Source organism: Mobula birostris, chromosome 1, assembly GCF_030028105.1.
Source record: "Mobula birostris isolate sMobBir1 chromosome 1, sMobBir1.hap1, whole genome shotgun sequence".
NCBI classification, from domain to species: domain Eukaryota; kingdom Metazoa; phylum Chordata; class Chondrichthyes; order Myliobatiformes; family Myliobatidae; genus Mobula; species Mobula birostris.
In genome coordinates this window covers 78,034,796-78,059,829 of record NC_092370.1, presented here as the reverse complement: position 1 = coordinate 78,059,829, position 25,034 = coordinate 78,034,796, and the positions used below count along the sequence as shown (strand labels likewise).

General features: G+C 45.2%; 1 protein-coding gene across 1 annotated transcript in view; it reads left to right on the top strand.

The window, feature by feature from the left end:
- Window positions 1–25,034, top strand: part of LOC140197599 (cadherin-2-like) — a 216,447-nt gene that overhangs the window by 186,131 nt on the left and 5,282 nt on the right. The window contains exons 12-15 of the mRNA XM_072257807.1: window positions 1,217–1,450; window positions 5,216–5,449; window positions 6,414–6,553; window positions 9,099–9,263. Of these exons, the coding sequence (XP_072113908.1) occupies window positions 1,217–1,450; window positions 5,216–5,449; window positions 6,414–6,553; window positions 9,099–9,263 (773 nt within the window). The remainder of the gene's footprint in view (window positions 1–1,216; window positions 1,451–5,215; window positions 5,450–6,413; window positions 6,554–9,098; window positions 9,264–25,034) is intronic.

The window sequence follows — 25,034 nt, the reverse complement described above, 5'->3', positions numbered from 1 at the left end:
GATTAGGTTTGTGCAAGTTGATTTAGAACTGAATGGTTGTTCTCGAATCATTAGTTGAAAAGAAGTAGCTGTTCTTGAATGTGTTGGTATGAGACTTCAGGCTTCTGTACTTCCTGCCTGACGGTAACACTGAGAGGATGTTGGGCACCTTTGGTTACTGCCTTCTTGAAGCAGCACCCGCTGTAGATGCTGGCGATGGTGGAGAGGGGTGTTCCTGTGATGTAGTGGGCTAAGCCCACTCTCTGTGCCACTTCTTGTGTTTCTGTGCATTTGAACTGTTTTACCGGACCGAGAAGCAGACAGTCAGCTTACTTCAACAATACATCTGTAGAAGAACTAGCTGGTTCACTCAGTCAACTGGAGGTATTAGAGATTATTAACTAAAATGTTAACCATTCTAGTTCTGATGTTGTTGGCTGCAGCGTGAGTGTGAATGGAACGGAGACATTTGTGCTTGTGTTTTGCAGTGCTTTGAGCTTTTCCCAGCCTCTTCTACAACAAATGTTTGGGGGGGGGGGTGGAAGTGTTACCTGACCCAGGGTTTTCTTAATGGAGGTTTGATCCCATATGACACCAAACCATTTGCACCTTTCAGGCACAGGGGCAGTGGTTAACTTGCCTGTGGTGTAAAATCCCTCAAATACTCTGTGACCTAGTGTGAATTGTCTGTGTAAAATGTTCCTGATTTGCTTTAAGCCCTCCCGGCCTGCTGAGTGATGAAATACAACATAGATGAAAGACCTTTGTTTGAAGTGAAGTTCTACTGGTACTGTACTGGTTTGAGTCATGAGGAATACAGGTGTGGGATTATTACTATCTGCAGCCTGACTTAGAATACCCCAGTCCTCCCCAGCTTACAAATATCTTACATATCTATGTGGCAGAGTGGCAGGATAGACCTGGTTACATACTGGTACGGGGTGAGAACTCTGGTTATGAACCGCTCACAGGAATGGAACCCTGACATAACCCAGGGAGCAACCTGGTGTTGGGTATACTTCCATCTCAATATTGCTCAGTCCTGGGACTCCCCTCCTCAGCATCACTGTGGAGGGCTGTCAAGGGTGGCCATGGGCAATAAGTGCAGATCTTCCCAATGAGGGGGACAGCCTGAAGAATTTAAAATATCTTTAAAAAGCCAGGATTTGTTGTCTTTTCTCAAAGTTCATCCAAGCATATTACAAAGATGCTTCTAATCATCTCCTGTACTCTGCAGGCATCCCTCCAGCTACTGGGACAGGAACTCTGCAGATTCTGCTGCTGGATGACAATGATAATGCTCCACAAGTGTCCCCAGAAGAAGTCTCCATCTGTGAGAAGCCCGATCCCAATGCCATTAACATCACAGCTATCGATCCGGACATTGATCCCAACACTGGGCCTTTCGCCTTCGAGTTGCCTGATGCACCAGCAGATGTGAGGCGGAACTGGACTATAACTCGTCTTGATGGTAAGAGGACAAAGCACTGCCATAGGTTAAATGCAGGGTTGGCCAACCTTTTACATTGCATGAGTCAATTTTTTCACTCACGAGTTCAGATGCGCCATACAACTCTACCCCAGTTCAATTCTTGTAAAAATATGTTAATATAGAACTCGTGCGTGAAAAAATCGCATCTGAACTCGTGTGTGAAAAAATTGATGCATGGAATATAAAAGGTTGGCCACCCCTGGGTTAAACGATGTGTTCCCATTCTCATTCTCAGGGACATAACTGCAATTGATTTGTTATTCTCACATGTACTAAGCTACAATGAAAAACTCCGTGTGCCATCCAGATGGATCATAATTACAATGAGATAGCAAAAAGGGGAAAAACAAAATGCAGGGTCTAGTGTTCCAGTTCCAGAGAGGGTGCAGTGCAGACAGACAAATAAAGTGCAAGGACACTTCGAGGTGGACTGGGCGATCAAGTTCATCATTTAGTGTATGAGGGTCCACTCAAGAGTCTGATGACGGTGGGGGGGGGGGGGTAGAAGCTGTCCTTGAGCTTGGCAGGATGTTTTCTTAAGCTTTTGAATCTTTTCCCTGATCGGGGATGGGGAATCGAGGAAGTAAAAAGTGGAAACTGACTGAGTGGAGATGGAGGCTGTTTTTTTGGGATGGACTGGCCATACCAAATCTCCCCGAGCTCCTAACAAAGTACAGCTTCTGGTGATCTTTGGGGAATCTGTCGTTCCCAGCCTCAATGACTCTGTCAGAGGCAGATAATTTCAAAAATTCACGACCCTATGAGTGAATAACTATCCCTCCTTATGAACATATCAATGTGCAGGGAATGGAGGAATTTGGACATTGACTAGGCAGATGTGATTAGTGGGGAATGTAATCACTATTTTAACAGAGGTTTGTAGACTCAACCAGTTCTATTATGGACGCAAACCTTCCCAGCATCAAGAACAACTTCAAAAGGTGACATCCATGATAAACGACCCTCACCATCCAGGAACAAACCTTCTTACAACCACCATCAGGTGCAGAAGCCAGAAGACACACATTCAATGATTCAGAAACTTTTCTCTCATCAGCAATCCAGAATTTGTTCACTATTTATTTACTCTGTAATTTTTATTACACTGTACTGCTGCTACAGAACGACAAATTTTACGTCATACGAGGCAATGATAATAAATCTGACTCTGATACCGATCAGTCGGGCAGACCATTGTTGTGGAAAGCCTGTTCCTGTGCTGTGCTGCTCGATGCTGCCATGGTGACGGGAGATGACAGATGTTGTAATCTGGAACAAAAATCAAACTGCTAGAGGGATGATTGAGATTACAGGGCAATACCTTGCATCAGGACTAGATGTGGGGTCTCGACCATTCCTTTGCCTCCCCGAATGCTGCCTGACCTGCTGAGTTCCTCCAGAAGTTTGTTTTCATCCTAAATGGAGTATTATGTTCAGTTCTGGTTGCCTCATTGTAGGAAGGATGTGGGAGCTTTAGAGGGGGTGCAGAGGAGATTTCCAGGGTACTGCCTGGATTAGAGAGGATGTCTTATGAAGACAGGTTGAGCAAGCTAGGGCTTTACTCTTCTGAGCGAAGGACGAAAAGAGGTGACTTAATAGAGGTGTGCAAGAAGATAAGAAGCAGGGCAGAAATGGCTAAAATGAGAGGTGATTTTAAGGTGATTGCAGGGAAGTATAGGAAGGAATGTCTGAGTTGATTTTACGCAGAGAATGGTGGGTGCATGAAACACACTTCCAGGGCTGGTGGTAGAGGCAGATACAGTTAGGACATTTAAGAGCAGGGGTTCCCAAACTTTTTTATTCCATGGATCCCTACTATTAACCAAGACTCTTGGATAGGCACATGGATGAAAGAAAAATGTAGCTGGGGTTTTCAGGTTCGGATGGAAAGAGTTTGCTGCTCAGAGAACAGAATGGAAACTGAGCTCTTTCCCAGGTGGATTTCAGCTGCAGGTGGTATTTAAGTATCTGATTGTCCGCTTGTTCTCATAGAACAGTGCACTACAGTACAGGCCTGTTGACCCATGATCTTATGCTGACCTTTTAACTCGCTCCACAATGAATCTAATCCTTCCCATAACCCTCATTTTTTTCTTACAAGAGTCTTAAATGTCACTAATGCTTTAAAAATGAAAATCTGCATAAACTCTTACATCGATTAGGAGAATAAACAAAGAAGTGGAATATGGAGTACGGTATAGGGAAGTAGGTCATGCACTTTGGTAGAAGGAATAAAGGCGTAGATTATTTTCTAAATGGGAAGAAATTTCAAAAATCTGAGATGTAAAGGGATTTGTCCAAAGTTTTCTCTAATTTTTTTTTCCACAGCTACATGAAACAACTGTTACTCTGAGCAGGAAGTTTTTACACAGCAGCTCTTTAAATATTTTTTGTTCTAACAACTTTTATGAAAAAAATTGTAGATTATGATTTTTTTGAAAGATTACTTATTTTTCTTATAAGATTACTTAATTTTTCACATCAACCAAACACTAACGATAGCTCACAGCACAAGTAAAATCAGGCGGGCAACAACTGGCAGGCACAATGGGAAAAGTGAGATGTTCTCAGCACTTGGGCTGGCGGATTATTAACAATGAGCTACCAACTTCCTTTCTGAGTTTATTGTTCCAAATTGTAACAGTGCAGTAACTTCACCCACTGACAATGTGTATACATTGAAGCTCTAAAATGTTTCAAGGTAAAGATTGTGGTATGTTTATTATTTAGAAAATTTCATTAACTCATAATTAATTACAGGGTATGTCATAATTGTATGAACATTATATTAAAGAAATTTCCAGCTGTGCGGCAGCAAAGTCTACATGCACGGGAGCGTTTCAGTTACTGCATGGGAACAGTGGACTTGGGAATGCTTGTGCAGGATTCCCCAAAAGGTTAACTTGCAGGTGGGGTCAGTGGTAAGGAAGGCAAATGCAATGTTAGCATTCATTTCAAGAGATCTAGAATATGAAAGCAATGTTGTGTTGCTGAGGTTTTATAAGGCACTTCTGGGCCCCTTATCTAAGAAAAGATGTGCTGGCGTTGGAAAGGGTATAGAGGCGGTTCATGAGAATGATTCCGAGAATGAAAGGGTGAATATATGAGGAGCTCTTGATGGCCGTGGGCCTGTATTCACTGGATTTTAGCAGAAAGAGCGTGGGATCTCGTTGAAACCTATCAAATATTGAAAGGCCTAAATAGAGTGGATGTGGAGAGGATGTTTCCTATCGCGTGGGGTTTTGGAGGGCATAGCCTCACAATAGATAGACGTCCATTTAGAAACATAAAAACATAGAAAGTAGGTGCAGGAGTAGGCCATTCAGCCCCTTTGAGCCTGCACCGCCATTCAGTACGATTATGAACAGAGATGAGGAGGAATTTCTTTAGCTGGAGAGTAATAAATCTGGAATTCATTGCTGTAGACAACAGCGGAGGCCAAATCACTGGATATATTTAAAGCAAAGGTTGATAGGTTCTTGATTGGTCTGGGCATCAAAGGTTACCTAGAGAAGGCAGAAGAATGGGGTTGAGAGAGATAAGATCAGATTCAATGAGCTGAATAGCCTGATTCTTCTCCTATGTCTTATGGTCTTTCTTGTATAATTTTAGAATCATTTCTTTTTCTTGTGAAAGCTGCATATGTAATGTTATGCTCTGTGAATCCGCTGTAGGTAAATTTTTTATTGCACCCGTGCACTCGAGCTATGACAATACATTCAAATTGATCTTTCCACTACTTAGGAGATTCTGCACAGCTGAGCCTGAAGATTGGATTCCTAGACGATGGCATCTATGAGGTTCCAATAATGATCATGGATTCTGGAAACCCACCCATGTCTGCCACGTCTGTGCTGCTGATCAAAGTCTGTCCGTGTAATGAGAATGGGGACTGCACCTCAGTTGAAGCTATTGTTGCTGCTGGTTTGGGAACAGGCGCTATCATTGCAATCCTCCTCTGCATCATAATTCTGCTCAGTAAGTAACCTGGGTCTCCTTCATCCTTTACATAAAATGGACATGCATCTTTACAGAGGTGCAAGGGGAAGGAGGATAAACTTGAGTTGTTGTCTCCAGAGTGTCAGAGGCTGAGGTGAAACTTGATAGAAGTTTATAAAGTTGTGGGAGGCATCGATAGGGCTGTCTGCCAGAATCTCTTTCCCAGGGTTGGAATGTCTTAACACCAAAGACCATACATTTGAAGGTGAGAGAGGACAAGTTCAAAAGTGATGTGCAGCCTAGTGGGTGCCTGGATTGTGCGGCCAGGAATGGTGGTGGAGGCAAAACCAAGGAAGATATTTTAGGAGGCTCAGATAGGCAAATGAGTATACAGAGAATGGAGAGAAATAAACATTGTGCAGACAGAAGGGGTTAGTTTGCTTAGGTGTTTAATTATTAGCTTAATTAGTTCTGCAAAGACTCTTGGTCTGAGGAACCTGTTCCTGTTTGTACTGTTCTGTGTGCAGTTTGGTAGGTTAATTAGCTGCAGTGAATTGCTCTCATGCATGTACAAGTAGGAGAACACGGGAGGAGTTGATAAAGAATGTGGGGAGAATTAAAAAAGAGATGATTGTAGGATCGATGTAAGTTGGAGCTTGAGGGTCGGCACCGACTCAGAAGGCAGGAAGGCCTCTCTGTGAGTCAGTGCTGTTTTCTGAAGGACACTGCAGCTGGAGCATCATCTGTTTCTCTTTCCTTGGATGCTGCTTGGCTTATTGTGTCTTTTGCAATGTTTTCCGCTGCTATCCCCAAATGTGTTGCATCAGTCTTTGCCGGATTGTGTGCAGATGATACAGTGAGCCATTCAGCCCTTGGGGTGGGGGTGGGTGGGAATTGTTCTGTCCTTTCATCCAGCCCGAAGCAGGAGACTTTGAGCAGTTAGATGGTTTTGCTGCTGCTACCGTTTTCCTGTACTGATACCGATTTCTCCCTCCCTCCCCAGTCTTGGTCTTGTTGTTTGTGATATGGATGAAGCGGCGAGACAAGGAGAGGCAAGCCAAGCAGCTGTTAATCGACCCTGAGGACGACGTCAGAGACAACATCCTGAAATACGATGAGGAAGGTGGCGGTGAGGAGGACCAGGTGAGGGTGCGAGGGTTTCCGGGAGGGGAGGGGCCCAATCTCATTCACCCATCACCCACGCCTGCATCTACTCTGGCTGCCTGGCAGTCCAGTGGCACTGCTGGCAGAGGCAGTTGCCTCAGTGCCTGACGCCCATCAGACATTCAAGGTTCAAAGTAAGTTCATTGTCAAAGGATGTATATGGAACCATTTACTATGCTTAAGACTAATTTTCCTGCAGGCATTTACAGGTAAAAGTAAAGAATACAATAGAATTTACAAAAATCTATACAAAGATGGACAAAAGAAGATAAACTGTGCTTTGGTCATTTGTAAGTCACAGGAGCAGTGCAAGGCCCTTTTGGCTCATAGAGTCTGCTCTGCCATTCATCCATGGCTGATTTATTTTCCCTCTCAACCCCTCTCTACTACCCCTCCCTGGAATTTTTGACACTCTTTCTAATCAACCTTTGCTTTTAAAAATTCCTAATGACTTGGCCTTCATAGCCACCTGTGGCAGTGGATTCCACAGATTCAACACCCTCTTCTAAAGAAATTCGTTCTCATCTCTGTTCTAAAGGGGCGTTCTTCTATTCTGATGCTTTCCACCCAGTCCTCGACTTTCCCACCATTAGAAACATCCTCTGCATGCCCATTTTATTGAGGCCTTTCTATATTCTGTAGAGTTTAATCCTGACCTCAGTATATGTGGAATTTGCATGTTCTTGTGTAATTGGTAATTTGCTAATGCACATGTCCCGAGGTACAGTGGAAAAACTTTGTTTTGCATGTCTTCCATTGTGATCTTTTCACCACATCAGTACACTGAGGTAATAGAGGGGAAAACAATAATAGAGTGCAGAATAAAGTGTTACAGTTACAGAGAAAGTTCAGTGCAGGCAGAGAATAAGGCCATAGTGAGGTAGATTATAAGGTCAAAAGTTAACCTTACTGTAGCGGGGACTATTCGATATAACTGCAGAATAAAAGCTTTCCCTGAGCCTGGTGCTACGTTTGTATCTTCTTCCCGATGGGCGAGGGGAGAAGAGAGAATGTCTGAGGTGGGTGAGGTCCTTGATTATGTTGGCGACTTTACCAAGGCGGTGAGAAGTGTGGACAGAGTCCGTAGAGGGGAAGCTGGTTTCCATGATGTGTTAAGCTGTGTCCAAAACTGTAGTTTCTTGTGGCCTCGGCAGAGCAGTTGCCATACCTAACTGTGACGCATTCGGACAGGATGCTTCGTGGGTATGTCTATTTGTGCGTTTCCTCTGGGTGCTCTGGATGAGATTAGTGTAGGTCGCTGTAAATGGGTGGCGGATGGTTAGCACACACTCAGTGGAACGAAGATATTTCTTGATGACAGTAGCTGCTAGTGCAGGAGCCTATTCTCACTTCTGCCCTATGGAAGCAAATAAACATTATGTACGTTAAGCATAGTTTATTATCATGTGACAAGTACAGTGAGGTACAGACACAGTGAAAAACTTGCCACCGACAACTCGGAAGAATGAGGGGAGACCTCTTAGAAGCATTTCGAATGTTGAAAGGCATGGACAGAGTGGATATGGCAAAGTTGTTTCCCATGATGGGGGAGTCTAGTACGAGAGGGCATGACTTAAGGATTGAAGGGCACCCATTCAGAACAGAAATGCAAAGAAATTTTTTTAGCCAGAGGGTGGTGAATCTATGGAATTTGTTGCCACGGGCAGCAGTAGAGGCCAAGTCATTGGGTGTATTTAAGGCAGAGATTGATAGGTATCTGAGTAGCCAGGGCATCAAAGGTTATGGTGAGAAGGCGGGGGAGTGGGACTAAATGGGAGAATGGATCAGCTCATGATAAAATGGTGGAGCAGACTCGATGGGCCGAATGACTGACTTCTCCTTTGTCTTATGGTCTTATGGAATATAAATTATGCATAAATTATTCAAGACAGTGCAACGACATTAGTGCAGAAATAAAGACGCTGTCAGAGACAAGTCTGGTAGTGTAAGAGGCGGTCCATAGTGTTCTGTGGCTGAGGTGGGGTTAGGTTTGTGCAGGTAGGTTCAAGAACCTGATGCTTTTCAGGCTTCCGAACCGTGTTCCTGATGGCAGCCTCAAGGTGAAGTAATGGCCTGGAAGATGGGGGTCCCTGATGGCAGATGTCACCTTCCTGAGTCCTAGCCTCCTTATAGTTGTCCTCAATGGTGGAGAGAGCCATACCCATGATGGAACTGGCTGTGTCCCACCACTCACTGTAGCCTCTTGTGTTTCTGTGTATCAGAGTCACAATAGCTGTGTACAAGGAGGTGGTGGAGCCAGTCAGAGTGCTTTGCATGGTAGTGTAGCATTTAGAGTAACACGGTTACAGTGTCGGTGATCTGGGTTCAATTCCACCACTGTCTGTAAGGAGTTTGTACGTTCTCCTCATGATCGTGTGGGTTACCTCTGGGTGCTGCGGTTTCCTCGCATGCCAGAGAGTATGGATTAGTGGGTTAATCTGTCACACGGATGCCATTGGGCTTGCCACCATGCTGTATGTTTAAATAAATCCCCTGATGCGAAGTTGTGTGTTTGTGCCCACAGGATTATGACCTCAGCCAGCTTCAGCAACCGGACACGATGGAGCCCGATGCGATAAAACCGATGGGCATCAGGCGGGTGGACGAGAGACCCATCCACGCTGAGCCTCAGTACCCCGTCCGCTCAGCTGCCCCGCATCCTGGTGACATCGGCGACTTCATCAATGAGGTACGTGTCTCGCACAGCTCCAGCGACCTCGCACAATCCAGCTCTTGAGCGATGTTTGGTATGGGTTTATCACTGTCAAGTGTACCGGATACAGTGAAAGCTCGTATTGTTCATACAGATCAAGGTGCACAATACATTGTGCTAGAATAAGGTAAATTTATGACGTATATGTCACCATGTACCACTGTCATTCATTTTCTTGCAGGCATACTCAATAAATCGAATAACCATAGCAGAATCAGTGAAAGGCTGCAGCAACAGGGCGGGCAAACAACCAGTGTACAAAAGAGAGGAACTGTGAGAATATGCAAGGAAAGAAAAAGAATGAAATAATGATAAATAAATGAGTAATAAATATTGAGCAGATGAGCTAAAGAGTCATTGAAAGTGAGTCTGTAGTTTGTGGAACAGTTCAGTGATGGGGCAAATAAAGTTATCCTTTCTGGTTCAAGAGCCTGATGGTTGAGGGGTAATAATGTTCCTGAACCTGGTGTGCGAGTTCTCAGGCTCTCTGTGCCGCCTTACTGATGATAGCAGCAAGAAGAGAGGTTGACCTGGGTGGGGAGGGGTCGCTAATGATCGATGGTGCGAAGGGGTTCACCCATGATGGACTGGGGCATATCCACCACTTTTTGTAGCATTTGCCATTCAAGAGCATTGGTGTTCCCATACAGGCTGTGATGCAGCCAGTCAATATACTCTCCACCACACATTTAAAGGGGTTAGTCAAAATTATAGATATCATGCCAAATCTTTGCAAACTCCTAAAGAAGTAGAGATACTGCTGTGTTTTCTTCATGATTGAACTTGTGTGCTGGGCCCAGAACAGGTCTTCCAAAATAATAACTTTGAGGAATTTAAAGTAAAACCATAACAATGCAGAATAAAGTGTAAGAAGTACTAAGGATGTGCTGTGCAGGTAAACAACAAAGTGTAGATCATAAAGAAGTAGATTGAGGTCAGGAGTCCGTTCAGAGTCTTAAAACAGTGGGATCGAAGCTGTCCTTGCTTTCAGGCCTTTGTATCGTATGCCTGATGTGAGTGGGGGAGTAGGGAGAATGTCCAAGGTGCATTATGTTGGCTGCTTTACCAAGGCAGCAAGGTATGTAGACAGAGTCCATGGAGCAACGGCTGGTTTCTGTGATGTGCTGAGCTGTGTCCATTACTCTCTGCAGTTTCTTGCAGTCACATGCAGAGCAGTTGCCATACCAAGCCATTATACATCCAAACAAGATGCTTTCTGTGGTGTATCAATAACAATTGGTAGGGTCAATAGGGTCTGTGTGTGAAGTTTATATGTGCATTTTGTCCGGGTGTCATAGAGTGCAGAAACAGGCTCTTCGGCCCAACTGGTTCGTGCTGACCAAGAATCCCAACTAAGCTAGTCCCATTTGCCCATATTTGGTACATACCCCTCTAAAGTCTCAAGTCTAAACCTTTCCTATCCGTGTACCTATCCAAGTGCCTTTTAAATGTAATAAATGTACCTGCCTCAAAGTTCAAAGTAAATTTTATTATCAACTTGCAGATATGTCAGCGTACACAGCCCTGAGATTCATTTTCTTGTGGCATACTCAGCAAATCTATGGAAAGAGTGATGATAACAGGCTCAAGGAAAGATCAACCGGTGTGAAGAAGCAAGCAAACTGTGCAAATACAAATATAAATAAATAGTCTTTAAAGTGAGGTCATTGGTTGTAGGAACATTTCAACGATGGGGCAAGTAAGTGAGGTTATCCCTTTTTGTTCAAGAGCCTAATAGTTGAGAGGTAGTAACTGTACCTGAACCTGGTGGAGTGAGTCCTGAGGCACCTGTACCTTCTATCTGATGGCAACAGTGAGGAGACAGCATGACTTGGGTGGTGGGGATCTCATCCTCAACCTCGTCCTCTAGCAGCTTGTTCCAGACATGGACCTCCCACTGGGTGAAAAAGTTGCTCTTCAGCTTTCTTCCCTCTCACCGTAAACCTATTCTATCCAGTTCTCAATTCTGCCTATAACAGGAAAAAGACCCTCTTGATTTTATACACCCCTATAAGATTACCTCTATGAGGGTCCTCTGGTTTCCCCCACACTCCACTGATGGATTAACTAGCACAAGTGCTGCTGCCTTGTTCTCAGATTTTTTATTCTACCTCTCTTGGTTATTCTGTTATTTTCAGTTTAGCATTTCCCTTTGCACTGCACTGCAGTCTCTGCACCAGTCTGCTCTTTTGATCTTGTCACTGTACTTAGTGTTGTATATGTACTATTACAATGTATGCTATTTATCCTCTGACCTTCACGTAAGCAAGGAAATTCATTGCATCCTTGTGTATCTAGCAATAACCTAATCTGATCTGAATCAAACCTGGGAGGAATTGATTGGAATGTGTGGAAAACTAGTGGCAATGCAATTGTTTATTCTCTCTGTGAGCTGGCATAGGGCTGATGGCCATATGGCTTGTGTGTGGTGAGGATGTAAGGGAAACTCAACAGGAATTCAATACTGGGCACCACATGGCGGGCTATGAGGTCTACATGTTGAGGTCTAGATGACGGTGCAGAGAAGTTTTACTGGAATTGAGGTACCTTGGTTCACATGCAGAGTCGTTGGATCAGAGAAGGTTGAAAGGAGATTTAAGAAATGTTCAAAATCAAATCTATTAAGTGGCAGAAGAGAATCATTGACACGGATTTAAAATAATCACCAGAAGAACCAGAAGGGAGGTGGGCAATTGTACACAGAGAGTGGTGTTAGCAAGTTCTGAAGGAACTTGCAAAAGAGAGTTGATATTTGCTTGGTTGTGGAGGAAGAGCAGAGGAGAGGGACTCTGAAAAGCTCTTTCTAGGAGCTAGCATGACTACGTGGCTTGAACAAGTTTCAACGCTGAGTGATTTTGGATCTTGCGCTCTTACAGCCGGGTTGCATTCACAATCTGTGCTGACACTCCAGGGCTGCACTGCGGGGGTGCCACCCTGCCTGAGGTGCCTTCTGTTTGATAAACATTAAACCAAGGCCCCATCTGTGCTTCAAGGACATGAAAGAGCTCAGGGCATTGGTTAACAAACAGACAGGGAATTTCTGTCAGCCTGAATTTATCCTTCAGTTTCTGGAAAATGGATATTCTGGTCACTGTGCCATTGCTTTTCATGGGTTCCTGTTGTGTCTAAATTGGCTATCCCATTTCCACACTCCTGAAGCAGCTACACCAGGTACTTGATTGGCTATAATGCATTCTGTATTTCCTTTGGTCGTGGTTATACAGCATGGAAAAGGCTCTTTGGCTCAACTGGTCCATGCCAGCCAACATTCCCACCTAACGTGGTCCCAATTGCCTTGTGTGGGGTGCGTGGAAGGGGTAGCACCTCTAGGTGGGAGGGGGCTTGTCGCACTCCTTGGAGTGGCTCGTCATCTATTGGTCCCCACCAACGCCCAGCTCTCACCTGTAGTTCCTCGTAGCTATTTGCATGCGACAGCAGCCACACCCCGGGCAATGCTAAACCAGGCCGGCTAAACTAGATGAGGGTAGCCAAAGGGTCTGAAACCCTTGGTGAGATAGGAATTTGCTCATCCCAGCATGCGAAGACTGCTTTGGTGGGTAGACGGAGGAAACCCCGGGAGTTCAGCGGCTGAGAACGTGTTGCAGCAGCGCATTGTGGAGTGCGTAGGGCGCGGCAGAGCACTTTAAGATGCAGCCATCCAATGCAGCCAAGGAAGTTGCCAGACATAACGATTCTTCGTGCCACTGGATCCTGACTTCTGAGGCCGGGAGAGTGGAATCGTCATTGTGCAACAGTCATCTCACAACTTTCAATTCCTACCAGTCTCCTACAAGTCCTACGGTGATGGGGGAGTGGCGAAGCAACAGGTGGAGGTGACCACTGGGAGTTGTAGTCACAAACCCGCATGTAGGCGGCCTTTGGACAAGTGGTCATTCTTCTCTGTACCCAGGGCAGCAAAGGAGTCCGGCGGCTCCAATAGCGACTGAGCAGCCCTTTTCAGGACAGCATTGCTCATCCTTTGATAGGGAGGGGCCTAGAAAAGGTGGCCTAAACATTGCCTGCCCTAGTTGCCAAGGAAGCTTAACGCTACAACATCGACATTGCAGCAACCACCAGTGGCTACACTTTCTTTTGGAAAGGAAAAGCGCAAGATGAAGAGAGGATTCATGGAATTGGATCTGCAGTCAAGTCCAGCTTCCTGAAACAACTCTCTGACCTGCCTGTGGGAATCAACGAAATGCTTATGTGGCTACGTCTGCCCCTCAGCCACAAACGTCACACAACAGTTATCAGTGCTTATGCCCCCACCATGACCAGCAAATACGAGACCATTGAACAGTTCTATGCCGACCTTAGCTCTGTTCTGTGCTCAGACTCTGCCAACGACAACCTAATCCTGCTCGGTGAGTAGGCTGTGGTCACAGTCGCTGGGAAGGGGTTTTGGGCAAACATGGTGTTAGCAATATGAACAGCAACAGCCTTTTGCTCCTTAGCAAATGTGCAGAATACGACCTCCTCATCACAAACACGGTGTTCAGGCTGGCGAACAAGTACAAGACAACATGGATGCACCCAGAATCCAAACATTGGCACATGATCGACTACGTTATAGTACGTTGCTGAGACATCCGGGATGTCCTCATCACCAGAGCCATGCGAGGAGCGGAGTGCTGGACTGACCACAGGCTTGTCTGCACCACATTGAAGCAACTGTATTGCTCCCCACCATCCCAAGCGCCCTAAGTTCATTAGAACAGCTTTTAACACCACCAGACTCTAAGAGCCACTGTATCTTCTCAAGTTCCAGACCACCCTTGATGAGAAACTGTCTGCCAACGGACCACTAACTGTTGGCCAACCCAGAAGTGGAATCAGTTTAAAGAGATGGTGATAGAAACAGCAAAATCAGTCCTTGGCCCCAAGGAGCGGAACCACCAAGGTTGGTTTGACGAGAATGAGAGTGTCATCAAAGATCTCCTGGCCAGGAAGAACAAAGCATTCATGGAGTGGCAAAACAACCCAAGCTCCATTCCCAAAAAAGTGGTTCAAGTCCCTTCAGGCCCATGCCCAACAGGAAATTCGCAAGATGCACGACCTGTGGTGGGATAGGAAAGCGGAAGCGGTGCAACGCTTCGCCAGCATCAACAACTCGAAGCTGCTCTTCAACTCCATCAAGATGATCTTCAGCCCTGGCTCATCTCCACTGTTGTCGGCTGATGGAACCACACTGCTAAAGGACAAACAGAGCATCCAACACAGATGGAAAGAACATTTCAGCCAGCTCCTGAACCGCCCTTCATCGGTCGACCAGTCTGCTCTGGACCAAATCCCCCAACAGCCTATTCACGAGGAACTAGATGATCCTTCTCGATAGATGAAGTCAAGAAGGCTATCACGCAGATGAGCAGTGGCAAGACGCCTGGCAAGGATGGAATACCTGCTGAACTGTACGAGGCACTCAGCAAGGAGTCACTTGAGGCTTTCCACAGCACCCTGACTAGCATTTGGGAAGAAGAAGAGATGCCCCCTGACCTCAGAGACGCAACGATAATCGCCCTCTACAAAAATAAAGGTTCAAGGACTGACTGCAGGAACTCAGAGGCATCTCACTACTTTCCATTGCCGGAAAAATCCTCACCCACATTATCCTCAACAGACTGATTCCAACAGTGTCAGAAGAGGACCTTCCAGAGTTGCAATACAGCTTTCATCCCGAACGCAGAACTGTTGATGTGATCTTGGCAGTGAGACAGGTACAGGAACAGAACATGACATTATACTCTGTCTTCATTGGTCTGCGAAGGCATTTGACACAGTCAACAGAAACGCGCTGTGGATCATCCTTAGAAAGCTTGGCTGCCCACAGAAATTCACGACTCTCATCCGCCTGCTCCACGATGGCATGACAGGAGTGTTCTCAGATGGTTCCCCATCTGAGACTTTCAACGTCTCCAATGGCGTGAAGCAAGGGTGTGTTCTAGCACCAGTGCTCTTCAACCTCCTCTTCACCCAAGTGCTGAAGCATGCTGTTAAGGACCTGGGCCTGGGTATTTATGTAAGATATCGCCTAGGCGGATCGATGTTTGACCTGAGACGCCTTGCTGCAAAGACCAAAACACTGAGGAGGCTCATCACTGAAGCCCTGTTTGCTGATGACTGTGCCCTCATGGCCCACCAGGAGAGCCACCTGCAGACGATTGTCAACAAGTTCTCTGCAGCCTCAAAGCTGTTCAGCTTGACAATCAGCCTCGGTAAGACAGAAGTTCTGCTACAACCTGCACCAAACAGTCACCCTCCTCAGCCATGCAACACCATCAACGGCAATGTCCTGGAGAATGTGGAGAGCTTCAAGTATCTAGGAAGCATCATCTCCAGTGACGGATCCTTTGACAAAGAGATCATAGCAAGGATCCAGAAAGCCAGCCAGGCACTCGGGAAACTCCGTGTCAAAGTTCTGGAGCACAAGGACACTCAGCTTTCAACCAAGCTCAGGGTGTACAAGGCTGTGGTCCTCACCTCTCTCCTGTACGGCTGGGAAACCTGGACCCTGTACCGCAGCCACATCAAACAGCTGGAGCAGTTTCACATGTGCTCTCTGCGGTCGATCGTGAGGATTCGATGGCAGGACCAAATCACCAACCAGGAAGCCCTTGACAGAGCCAACAGCACAAGCCCTGAGGCAAGGATCCTCCAGCCCAGCTACGCTGGATGGGCCATGTAATCCGCATGGGTGAAACAACAATCCCCAGGCAGCTGCTCATGGCGGTCGCGATCTGGGCCGCCCCAAAAAAAAGATTCAAAGACGATCTGAAATCGTACGTCAAATGGGCAGACGTCCATGCCTCGACAACTTGCGGAGTCTGCAGCCGACAGGGCTTCGTGGCGCGCCCTGACCAGAAAAGCTGCATCTGACTTTGAGGATGACCGAAATCAGCACCTTGCAGCAGCACGAAACCGACATCACAAAGCTGTGTGTGCACCTGTTCTAACAACCGCCATTCCATGTCCAACCTGCAACCACAGGTGTGCTTCGGCCTTCGGCCTCCGAAGCCACATGCGTATCCACAGGTGACTGCACAATGTTTAGTCTTCCTCAGACCCTGAGAGACAACCGCCACCATCCATGCACCTGTCCAAATGCCTCTTAATTATTAATATACCTTCCTCAACCACTTATGGCTGCCCATTCCATATATGGACTACTCCCTGGCTGAAAAAAGTTGTTCCTGAGGTTCCTTCCAAATCTCTCCCCTCTCACCTTAAGCCTCCATCCTGTAGTTCTTGATTCCCCAATCCTGGAGAAAAAGCGGAGTACACTTACCCTATTTATGCCCCTCATAATTTTATACAGCTCTACAAGATCATCCCTTGATCTCCTACATTCCTATGAAAGCAGTCCCCACCTGCTCAACTTCTGTGCATAATTCAACCCCTCGAGTCCTGGCATCATCTTCAAAAATCTCCACTGCACTCTTTCCAATTTACTGGCATCTTCCCCATTGCAAACAACCAAAACTGAACACAGTATTCTGTATGAGGCCGCACTGACATCTTGGCAGCTGCAACATTCCAGCTTTTCTCTGGTGTAATAGGAGCCAGGTAAGGTAACCCATTCTTGTAGAGAAATTGAGTACATTACATTCACAGGAGAAACCCACAAAGGAGCTGAGATGTTATTCCAGATTTCTATCATCTGCAGTCTCTTGTGGCGACATTCACAGAAGCTAGGTAGAAACCCTGTGTAAGGAAACACTTCATCCAAAATGTGGCGTTACAGGCAGTGTGACACTCTTCGAACTGCACTGAGTGAAGCTCGACTCCAGAACCTTTCACCTCAGCCAAAATTGAGAGGAATAGCCTGTAAATGTAGAGGGGATTAAACTTCAGAAAGAATGCTGGTGAGAGACAAAAGACGTCTGTAATGAAATGGGTGTTGAGTAGAATAAATCACCAATAAATCCGGTCAGGAATTTGGGGAATGTGGAGCATGCTTCCGTTAGGTGATAAGGAAGTAATTGGGGCCGGGGAGATGCAGAAACTCCAAGGGGTTGAATGACTTTTCTCAGTGTTCTTAACTTGTAAAGTCTTTACTTCCTATTTTAACTGTTCCTTAAGAATGCCATGTGAGTTTAGATTTGCTAATCTGGCAAGAAGGGGTGATTGTAAATTTAACCCATTGCAGTACCATCCTCATTCTTTCAATGTTTCAGAAAGCACTGTCTCCACAATCCAGGGGAGCTTGTTGATAAGAGCACAAATTTAAATACTACTTCAAGCAATTTGTTCTCAATAAATGGGTTTATTTGGGGATTGCTTGTATTGAGACACGAGACTGCAGATGCCGGAAATCTGCAGCAACACACAAAAAGCTTGAAAAACTCAATGATGCAGGCAGCATTTGTGGATCATTGATGATACAAGTTGAGATCTTTCATCAGGAAGGAAAGATTGAGGGTCATAATCAGTATAAAAAGCTGAGGCGAGAGCTGGCAGGTGAGAGGTGAACTTCAGATAACCACTCATTTCTGTCCCTTCCTTTTTTTTTCCCTGATCCCACTGGCCCTTTCTTCCCCTCCCCACCCTCTCTATCTGTCCTGGCCAATCCTCCAAGTTTCCCTCCCCATTTCTTTCCCTTTATTCCATGGTCCGCCTTTCAAATTCAATTTTTTGTCACTTCCGTCCGTCACCTCCCAGCTCCCTGCTCTTTCTCCCTCTCTCACCTACCTATCACCAACACCTCTCCTCCCCCACCCCCACCTTCACCTAGGTGTATTTGTCACCTGCCAGCTGTTGTTCCCCCCCCCCCCGCCCCCACACCTCACTGTACCACCTCCTTTCATTCTTGCATTCCTGAATAAAGGTCTTGGCCCATTGCATTGACTGTCCATTTCCCTCCATAGATAATGCCTGACCTGCTGAGTTCATCAGCTTGAATTGATAAAGGATTTAAAAATACCTAATTCATGGGGTTTAAATCTTGGTTAGTTTTAGCTGTGGTTCAGTGGGAGAGATACTGGGTGGAGAGATGACAGGGTTATGCACAATGTATTTTTAATAAGAAAGATTAATATTTTTATTAAAAAATCCATTAGCCAAATGCATAAAATATGCTGGCTGATCCTTCAGGCACCACCTCTAATCCCATTATCAAAGGCCAGAGAAAATTAGATTTATTTTAAAGAATGCAAATATTATATCGATGTAACCACTCTATTTTGTTTGATCAAATTAATTGAATCCCAGGTAGCACATTAGTCAGGTGGTAACCTCTCATTAGCAGTAAGCTATTGAGGTTGATAATTGACAGAGGGTCAGCTAGGATCTGTGGAGAATGGCAGTTAATAATTAATACCTCTGAAGCTGGCAGAGAAATTTAACGTATTTCAAATTTCTTACGGGTGTGAGTCATTGTTTGAGGTAGCATGTGAGAGAAAGTGACATCTTGCAGGGTGGGAGCTATTTGGAAACAGCAATTCTCATTGGGCAAACACGAGGAAATCTGCAGATGCTGGAATTTCAAGCAACACACAGAAGTTGCTGGTGAACGCAGCAGGCCAGGCAGCACCTATTGGAAGAGGTACAGTCGACGTTTCGGGCCGAGACCCTTTGTCAGGACCATTGGGAGTAGGTCTTATTTGAGCCGATAAAGAGAAAGGAGGTGTAAGGCTGAGTTAGAGTTGCCAATGTTAGGGTGGTCCGGCTTTAGCTCAGCAAGTTTGGGCAGGGCAGACGGAGATTCTAAGTAAATTTTTAGTAAGTTTTATTAGTACATTGCTAGTGCACCGAGAACAGGCCTAGAGTTAGTGGTATGTTCCTTGTGTGAGATGTGGGAACATTTGGAGACCTCCAGTCTCCCTGATTACTACATCTGCACGATGTGCACCAAGCTGCAGCTCCATATAGACCATATTAAGGAACTAGAGCTGCAGCTCGATGACCTTTGGTTCATACAGGAGAATGAGGAGGAGATAGATAGGAGCTACTGGGTGGTAGTCACCCCATAGTCACAGGAGGCAGGTACCTGGATGATTGTTAAGGGAGGGAAAAGGAAACGGGTAGCCAATGCAGAGTGGCCCTGTAACTGGTCTCCTCAATAATAAATACTGCTCTGAATACTGTTGGGGGGGGGGGTGGTGTAGCAGGGAGAAGCTGCAGAGAGTAGCTCTCTGGCACTGAGTCTAGCACTGTAGCTCAGAAGGAAAGAGGCGAGAAGAGGAGAGCAGTAATGATGGGGGATTCCATAGTTAGAGGAATAGACACGATCCCATTGTCATGGTGAAGAAATCCGAATGGTATTTTGCCTCCCAGTTGCCAAGGACAGGGATGTCTCAGATAAGGTCCACACCATTCTAAAGGAGGAGGGTGTGAACAGCCAGAAGTCATGGTAGAACATGGGTGGGAAATGTGAGAAGGTCCTGAAAAGGGAATACTAGGGATTTGGGTAGAAAGCTGAAAAGTTGGACCTCCAGGTTAGTAATCTGTGGATTGCTGCCTGTGCCAAATGGCAGTAAGGATAAGAATAGGATGATTTGGCACATGAATGAGTGGCTGGGGAATTGCTTCGGGGGCAGGGTTTCAGATTTCTGGATTATTGGGATCTCTTCTCGGGAAATGTATAACCTGTACAAAACGGACAAGTTATACCTGAACCCCAGGAGGGCCAATATCCTTGCGGGCAGGTTTGCTAGAGCTTTTGGAGAGGGTTTAAACTAATTTTAAAGGGAATGGGAACCGCACTATTGGCGATTGACATATAAGTAGATGCAGTATGTAGTGAGCGTGTGGTGAAGGACAGGCAGATGATACGGCAGAATAGCAGTCAGTGGGATAAGTTGAAGTGTAACATGAGTAAAAATTCGAAAAGTCTGATGAATGCAGGACTTAAGGTGTTACATTTAAGAGCATGCAGTAAAAGGAATAAGGTAAATCACCTTGTAGCACAATTAAAGATTGCTAGTTACAAGTGGTACTGAGTCGTAGCTGAAAGCAGATCATAGTCGGGAGCTTAACATCCAAGGATACAGATTGTATCAGAAGGACGAACAGGTAGATAGAGGGCGTGGGTGACTCCATTGGTTTAAAAAAAATGAAATCGAATCCCGAGAAAGAAGTGACATAGGATAGGAAGATGTAGTATACTTGTGGGTAGAGTTAAGGGTAAAAAGACCCTGATGAGAGTGCAAACAGACCTCCAAATAGCAGGCAGGATGTTGTTTGCAAATTACAACAGCAGATGGAAAAGGCATGTTAAAAGGGCAATATTTCAGTAATCATGGGGAATTTTAATCTACAGGTAGATGGGGAAAATCAGGATGTTGCTGGATCCCATGAGAAGGAATTTGGAGAATGCCTACAAGATGCCCTTTTTTAGAGCAGCTTGTGATTGAAGCCACTAGGAAAAAAGCAATTCTGGATTGGGTGTTAAGTAATGAACCAAATTTGATTAGGGAGCTTAAGGTAAAGGAACCCTTAGGAAACATTAATCATAATATGATATAATTCACCCTGCAATTGGAGAGGGAAAGGAGAAAATCAGACCTATCAGTGTTATAATAGAGTAAAGGGAATTACAGAGGCACGAGAGAGGAGCTGGCCAAACATGATTGGACAGGGACACTAACAAGGATGACGGCAGAACAACAATGGCTGGTGCTTCTGGAGACAATTCGGAAGATGCAGGTAGATACATCCCAAAGGAGAAGTATTCTAAACCATGGCTGACAAAGAAAGTCAAAACCAACATAAATGCAAAAGAGAGGGTGTATAAGAGCGAAAATTAGTGGGAAGTTAGTAGATTGGGAAGCTTTAAAAAACCAGCAGTAGGCAACTGAAAAACTAAGAAGAGAAAATATGAAATGTGAAGCTAGCCAATAATATCAAAGAGGATGCGAAATTCTTTTTTAGATATATGAAAAGTAAAGGAGAGGTGAGAGTGAGTATCGTACTGTTGGAAGAAGATGCTGGAGAGGTAGTAATGGGGACAGAGAAATGACGGAGAAAAATGCTTGGGAAGAAGAAAAGTCTGAATGTAGATAAATTACCGGGACCCAATGGATTGCACACTGAGGTTCTGAAAGAGGTGACTGAAGAAATTGTGGAGGCATTAGTAATGATCTGTCAAGAATCACTAGGTTCTGGAGGACTGAAAAATTACAAATGTCACTCTAATCATTAAGAAAGGAGGGTGGCTGAACAGAGGGAATTATAGGCCATTTAGCCTGACTTCTATGTTTGGGAAGATGTTTGGAGTCCAGTATTAAGGACGAGGTTTCGGGTACTTAGAGGCACATGATAAAGTAGCCCAATTCAGCATGGTTTCTTAAGGGGAAATGTTGCTTGACAGATCTGTTGGAATTCTTTGAGGAAACAGCCGGCGAGGTAAACAAAGACTCAGTGAAAGTTGTTTACTTGGAATTTCAGAAGGCCTTTGACAAAGTGTCACACATGAGTTTTCTTAACAAGATAAGCACCCATGACATTACAGGAAAGATACTAGCATGGGTAGAAAATTGGCTGACTGATAAGAGGCAAAGAGTGGTAATAAATGGGGCCTTTTGAGGTTTGCTGCTGGAGACTAGTGGTGTGTGCAGGTGTCTGTGTTTGGACTGCTTATTTTCACATTATATGCCTGTGATTTAGATGAAATTGAGGGCTTTGTGGCCAGATTTGTGGACAGTGCAAAGACAGGTGCAGGGTCAAGTAGTGCAGGGGAAGCTGCAGATGAACTTGGATATGGAGAGTGAGCAAAGGTGCGGCAGGTGGAAAACAGTGTCAACAAGTGTATGGTTATGCACTTTGGTAGAAGGAACAAAAATGTAGACTATTCTCTAAATGGGCAGAAAATTCAAAAATCTGAGATGCAAAAGGACATGGGAGTCCTTGTGTGGCTTCCCTAAAGCCCTAAAGATGGAGATGAGACTGAGTACAGGGCTACGACAGGAAACTTTGTCACATGGTGTGAGCAGAATTATCTGTAGCTTAATGTGAAAAAGACTAAGGAGCTGGTGGTAGACCTGAGGGGAGCTAAGGTACCAGTGACCCCTGTTTCCATCCAGGAGGTCAGTGTGGACACGGTGGAGGATTACAAGTACCTGGGGATACGAATTGACAATAAACTGGACTGGTCAAAGAACACTGAGGCTGTCTACAAGAAGGGTCAGAGCCGTCTCTATTTCCTGAGGAGACTGAGGTCCTTTAACATCTGCCGGACGATGCTGAGGATGTTCTACGAGTCTGTGGTGGCCAGTGCGATCATGTTTGCTGTTGTGTGCTGGGGCAGCAGGCTGAGGGTAGCAGACACCAACAGAATCAACAAATTCATTCGTAAGGCCAGTGATGTTATGGGGATGGAACTGGACTCTCTCATGGTGGTGTCTGAAAAGAGGATGCTGTCCAAGCTGCATGCCATCTTGGACAATGTCTCCCATCCACTTCATAATTTACTGGGTGGGCACAGGAGTACATTCAGCCAGAGACTCATTCCTCCGAGATGCAGCACAGAGCGTCATAGGAAGTCATTCCTGCCTGTGGCCATCAAACTTTACAACTCCTCCCTTGGAGGGTCAGACATCCTGAGCCAATAGGCTGGTCCTGGACTTATTTCATAATTTACTGGCATAATTTACATATTACTATTTAACTATTTATGGTTCTATTACTATTTATTATTTATGGAGTAACGGTAATGAAAACCAATTTCCCCCGGGATTAATGAAGTATGACTATGACTATGACTTGTAGGTCGGTGGTAAGGAAGTCAAGTACAATGGAGTTTTGTGAGATGTTCAGGCATTGGAGATGGTCCAGAGAAGGTTCACGAGAATGATGGCAGGGATGAAATGGTTAATGTATGATGACTGTGTAGCCCCCCTGGCTCCCTGTCGTCTAGGGAAACAGCCCTCGGCCCCGCCAAACTGGGTAATTAGTTTGTGTGGATGCTGTGTGATGTACCCCACCCCACCCAAATAACAGACAATACACCAGATACGACTAAATGATTTACAGTTTATAGATATTACTGGAACTATATAATTAATAGAGAATAAAATATAAAAGGAAAATAAAAGGCACCACACTTATCAAAGTTCAATCTCTTCGTGCACAAAACAGTTGGAGCTCAAGGACCTTCTTCTTCACCCTGCGACCCCCTCGGACCACCTCGACCGGCCGCCTGGGACCAACAATGGTGGTTGACCAGACACTCCACACGAGTCTGTCTCCGTCTCCTCGCTGAACGTCCCGCTCGGGGTCCGACCCCGTTAGCGGACTCACAGCACCTCGTCCATCCTCTGTCTCGCTCTCCCGCCTTCTGCCCCAAAACCCCGCGCATACAGTATCTTCAAATACACCAAAACCATAACGACTATCCCAAATGGTTCATAACATCATCTTATCAGTAACGTGATTCAACAAACTGCCAGCGGGAAGAACTTTCTCAGCGTTTAACGTAACAAAGAAGCATTCCTAAGTATAACGTAACAAAGAAGCCATTTTAATTAGCCTCCGCAGTAACATAAAAGACGAAACCCCTCTGGGCCTGTGCTTGCTGGAGCTTAGAAGAATGAGGCGTGGATCTCACTAGAAATTCTACAAAAAGAAGTGGATAAGGCCTAGTCCATTACCAGTAAAGCCCTCCCCACCATTGAGCACATCTACATGAAACCTTGTCTCAGGAAAGCAGCATCCATCATAAGGGACCCCCACCAACCAGGACATGTTCTTTTCTCATTGCTGCCATCAGGAAGTAGGTATAGGAGCCTCAGGACTCACCGACAGATTCAGGAACAGTTACTACACTTCAACCATTGGCCTCTTGAACCAAAGAGGATAACTTCACTTGCCCCATCATTGAAATTGTTCCACAACCAATGGGGTCACTTTCAAGGACTCTTCATCTCATGACCTCAAGATTTATTGCTTATTTTATTTATTATTATTATTATTATTATTATTCTTTCTTTTTGTATTTGCAGTTTGTTGAATCTTGCACATTGGTTGATTGCCCAAGTTGGTGCGTTCTTTTATTTATTCTGTTATAGTTATTATTCTATGGATTTACTGAGCATGTCAGCAAGAAAATAAATCTCAGGGTTGTATATGGTGACATGTACTTTGATAACAAATTTACTGTGAAGTTTAAACTTTGAAAGCCTTGGAGAAAATGGACGTTGAGAGGATATTTCCTATTGTGGGTGACTCCAGGACCAAAGGGCACAGCTTCAGACTGGAGCAGGAGTTGCCAACCTGGGCTCCACGGGTTCTTTCTTAATGGTATTGGTCCATGGCATTAAAAAGGTTGGGAACCCCTGGACGAGAGGGATGTCTGTTTAGAACAACTGAGCAGGAATTTCTTTAGTGAGGGAGTGGTGAATCTGAGGAATTCATTGCCACATGTGACCAAGTCATTGAATATATTTAAATCGGATTAGTTCTTGATTAGTCAGGGTATCAAAGGTTATGGTGAAAAGGCAGAATGGGGTTGAGAGGGATAATAAATCAGCAATGATGGAATGGCAGAGCAGACTCAATGGGTTGAATGGCCTAATTCTATTCCTATGTCTTATGGTTTTATTAACCATTCCCAGCTACTCAATTCCACTCTGTACCTGGAAGGGCATAAAACTACCTGCTGGAGGAACTGGGAGTGTTAAGCAGCAGCATCTCTGGAGGCAAAGAGATGGTTGTTGTTTTGGGTTGAGATCCAGTCAGGGCAGTCTTGACCCAAAGCATCAGCTATTCTTCTGCCTCAGGTGCTACCTGATGTGCTGAGTTTCTTGACAGTGTATT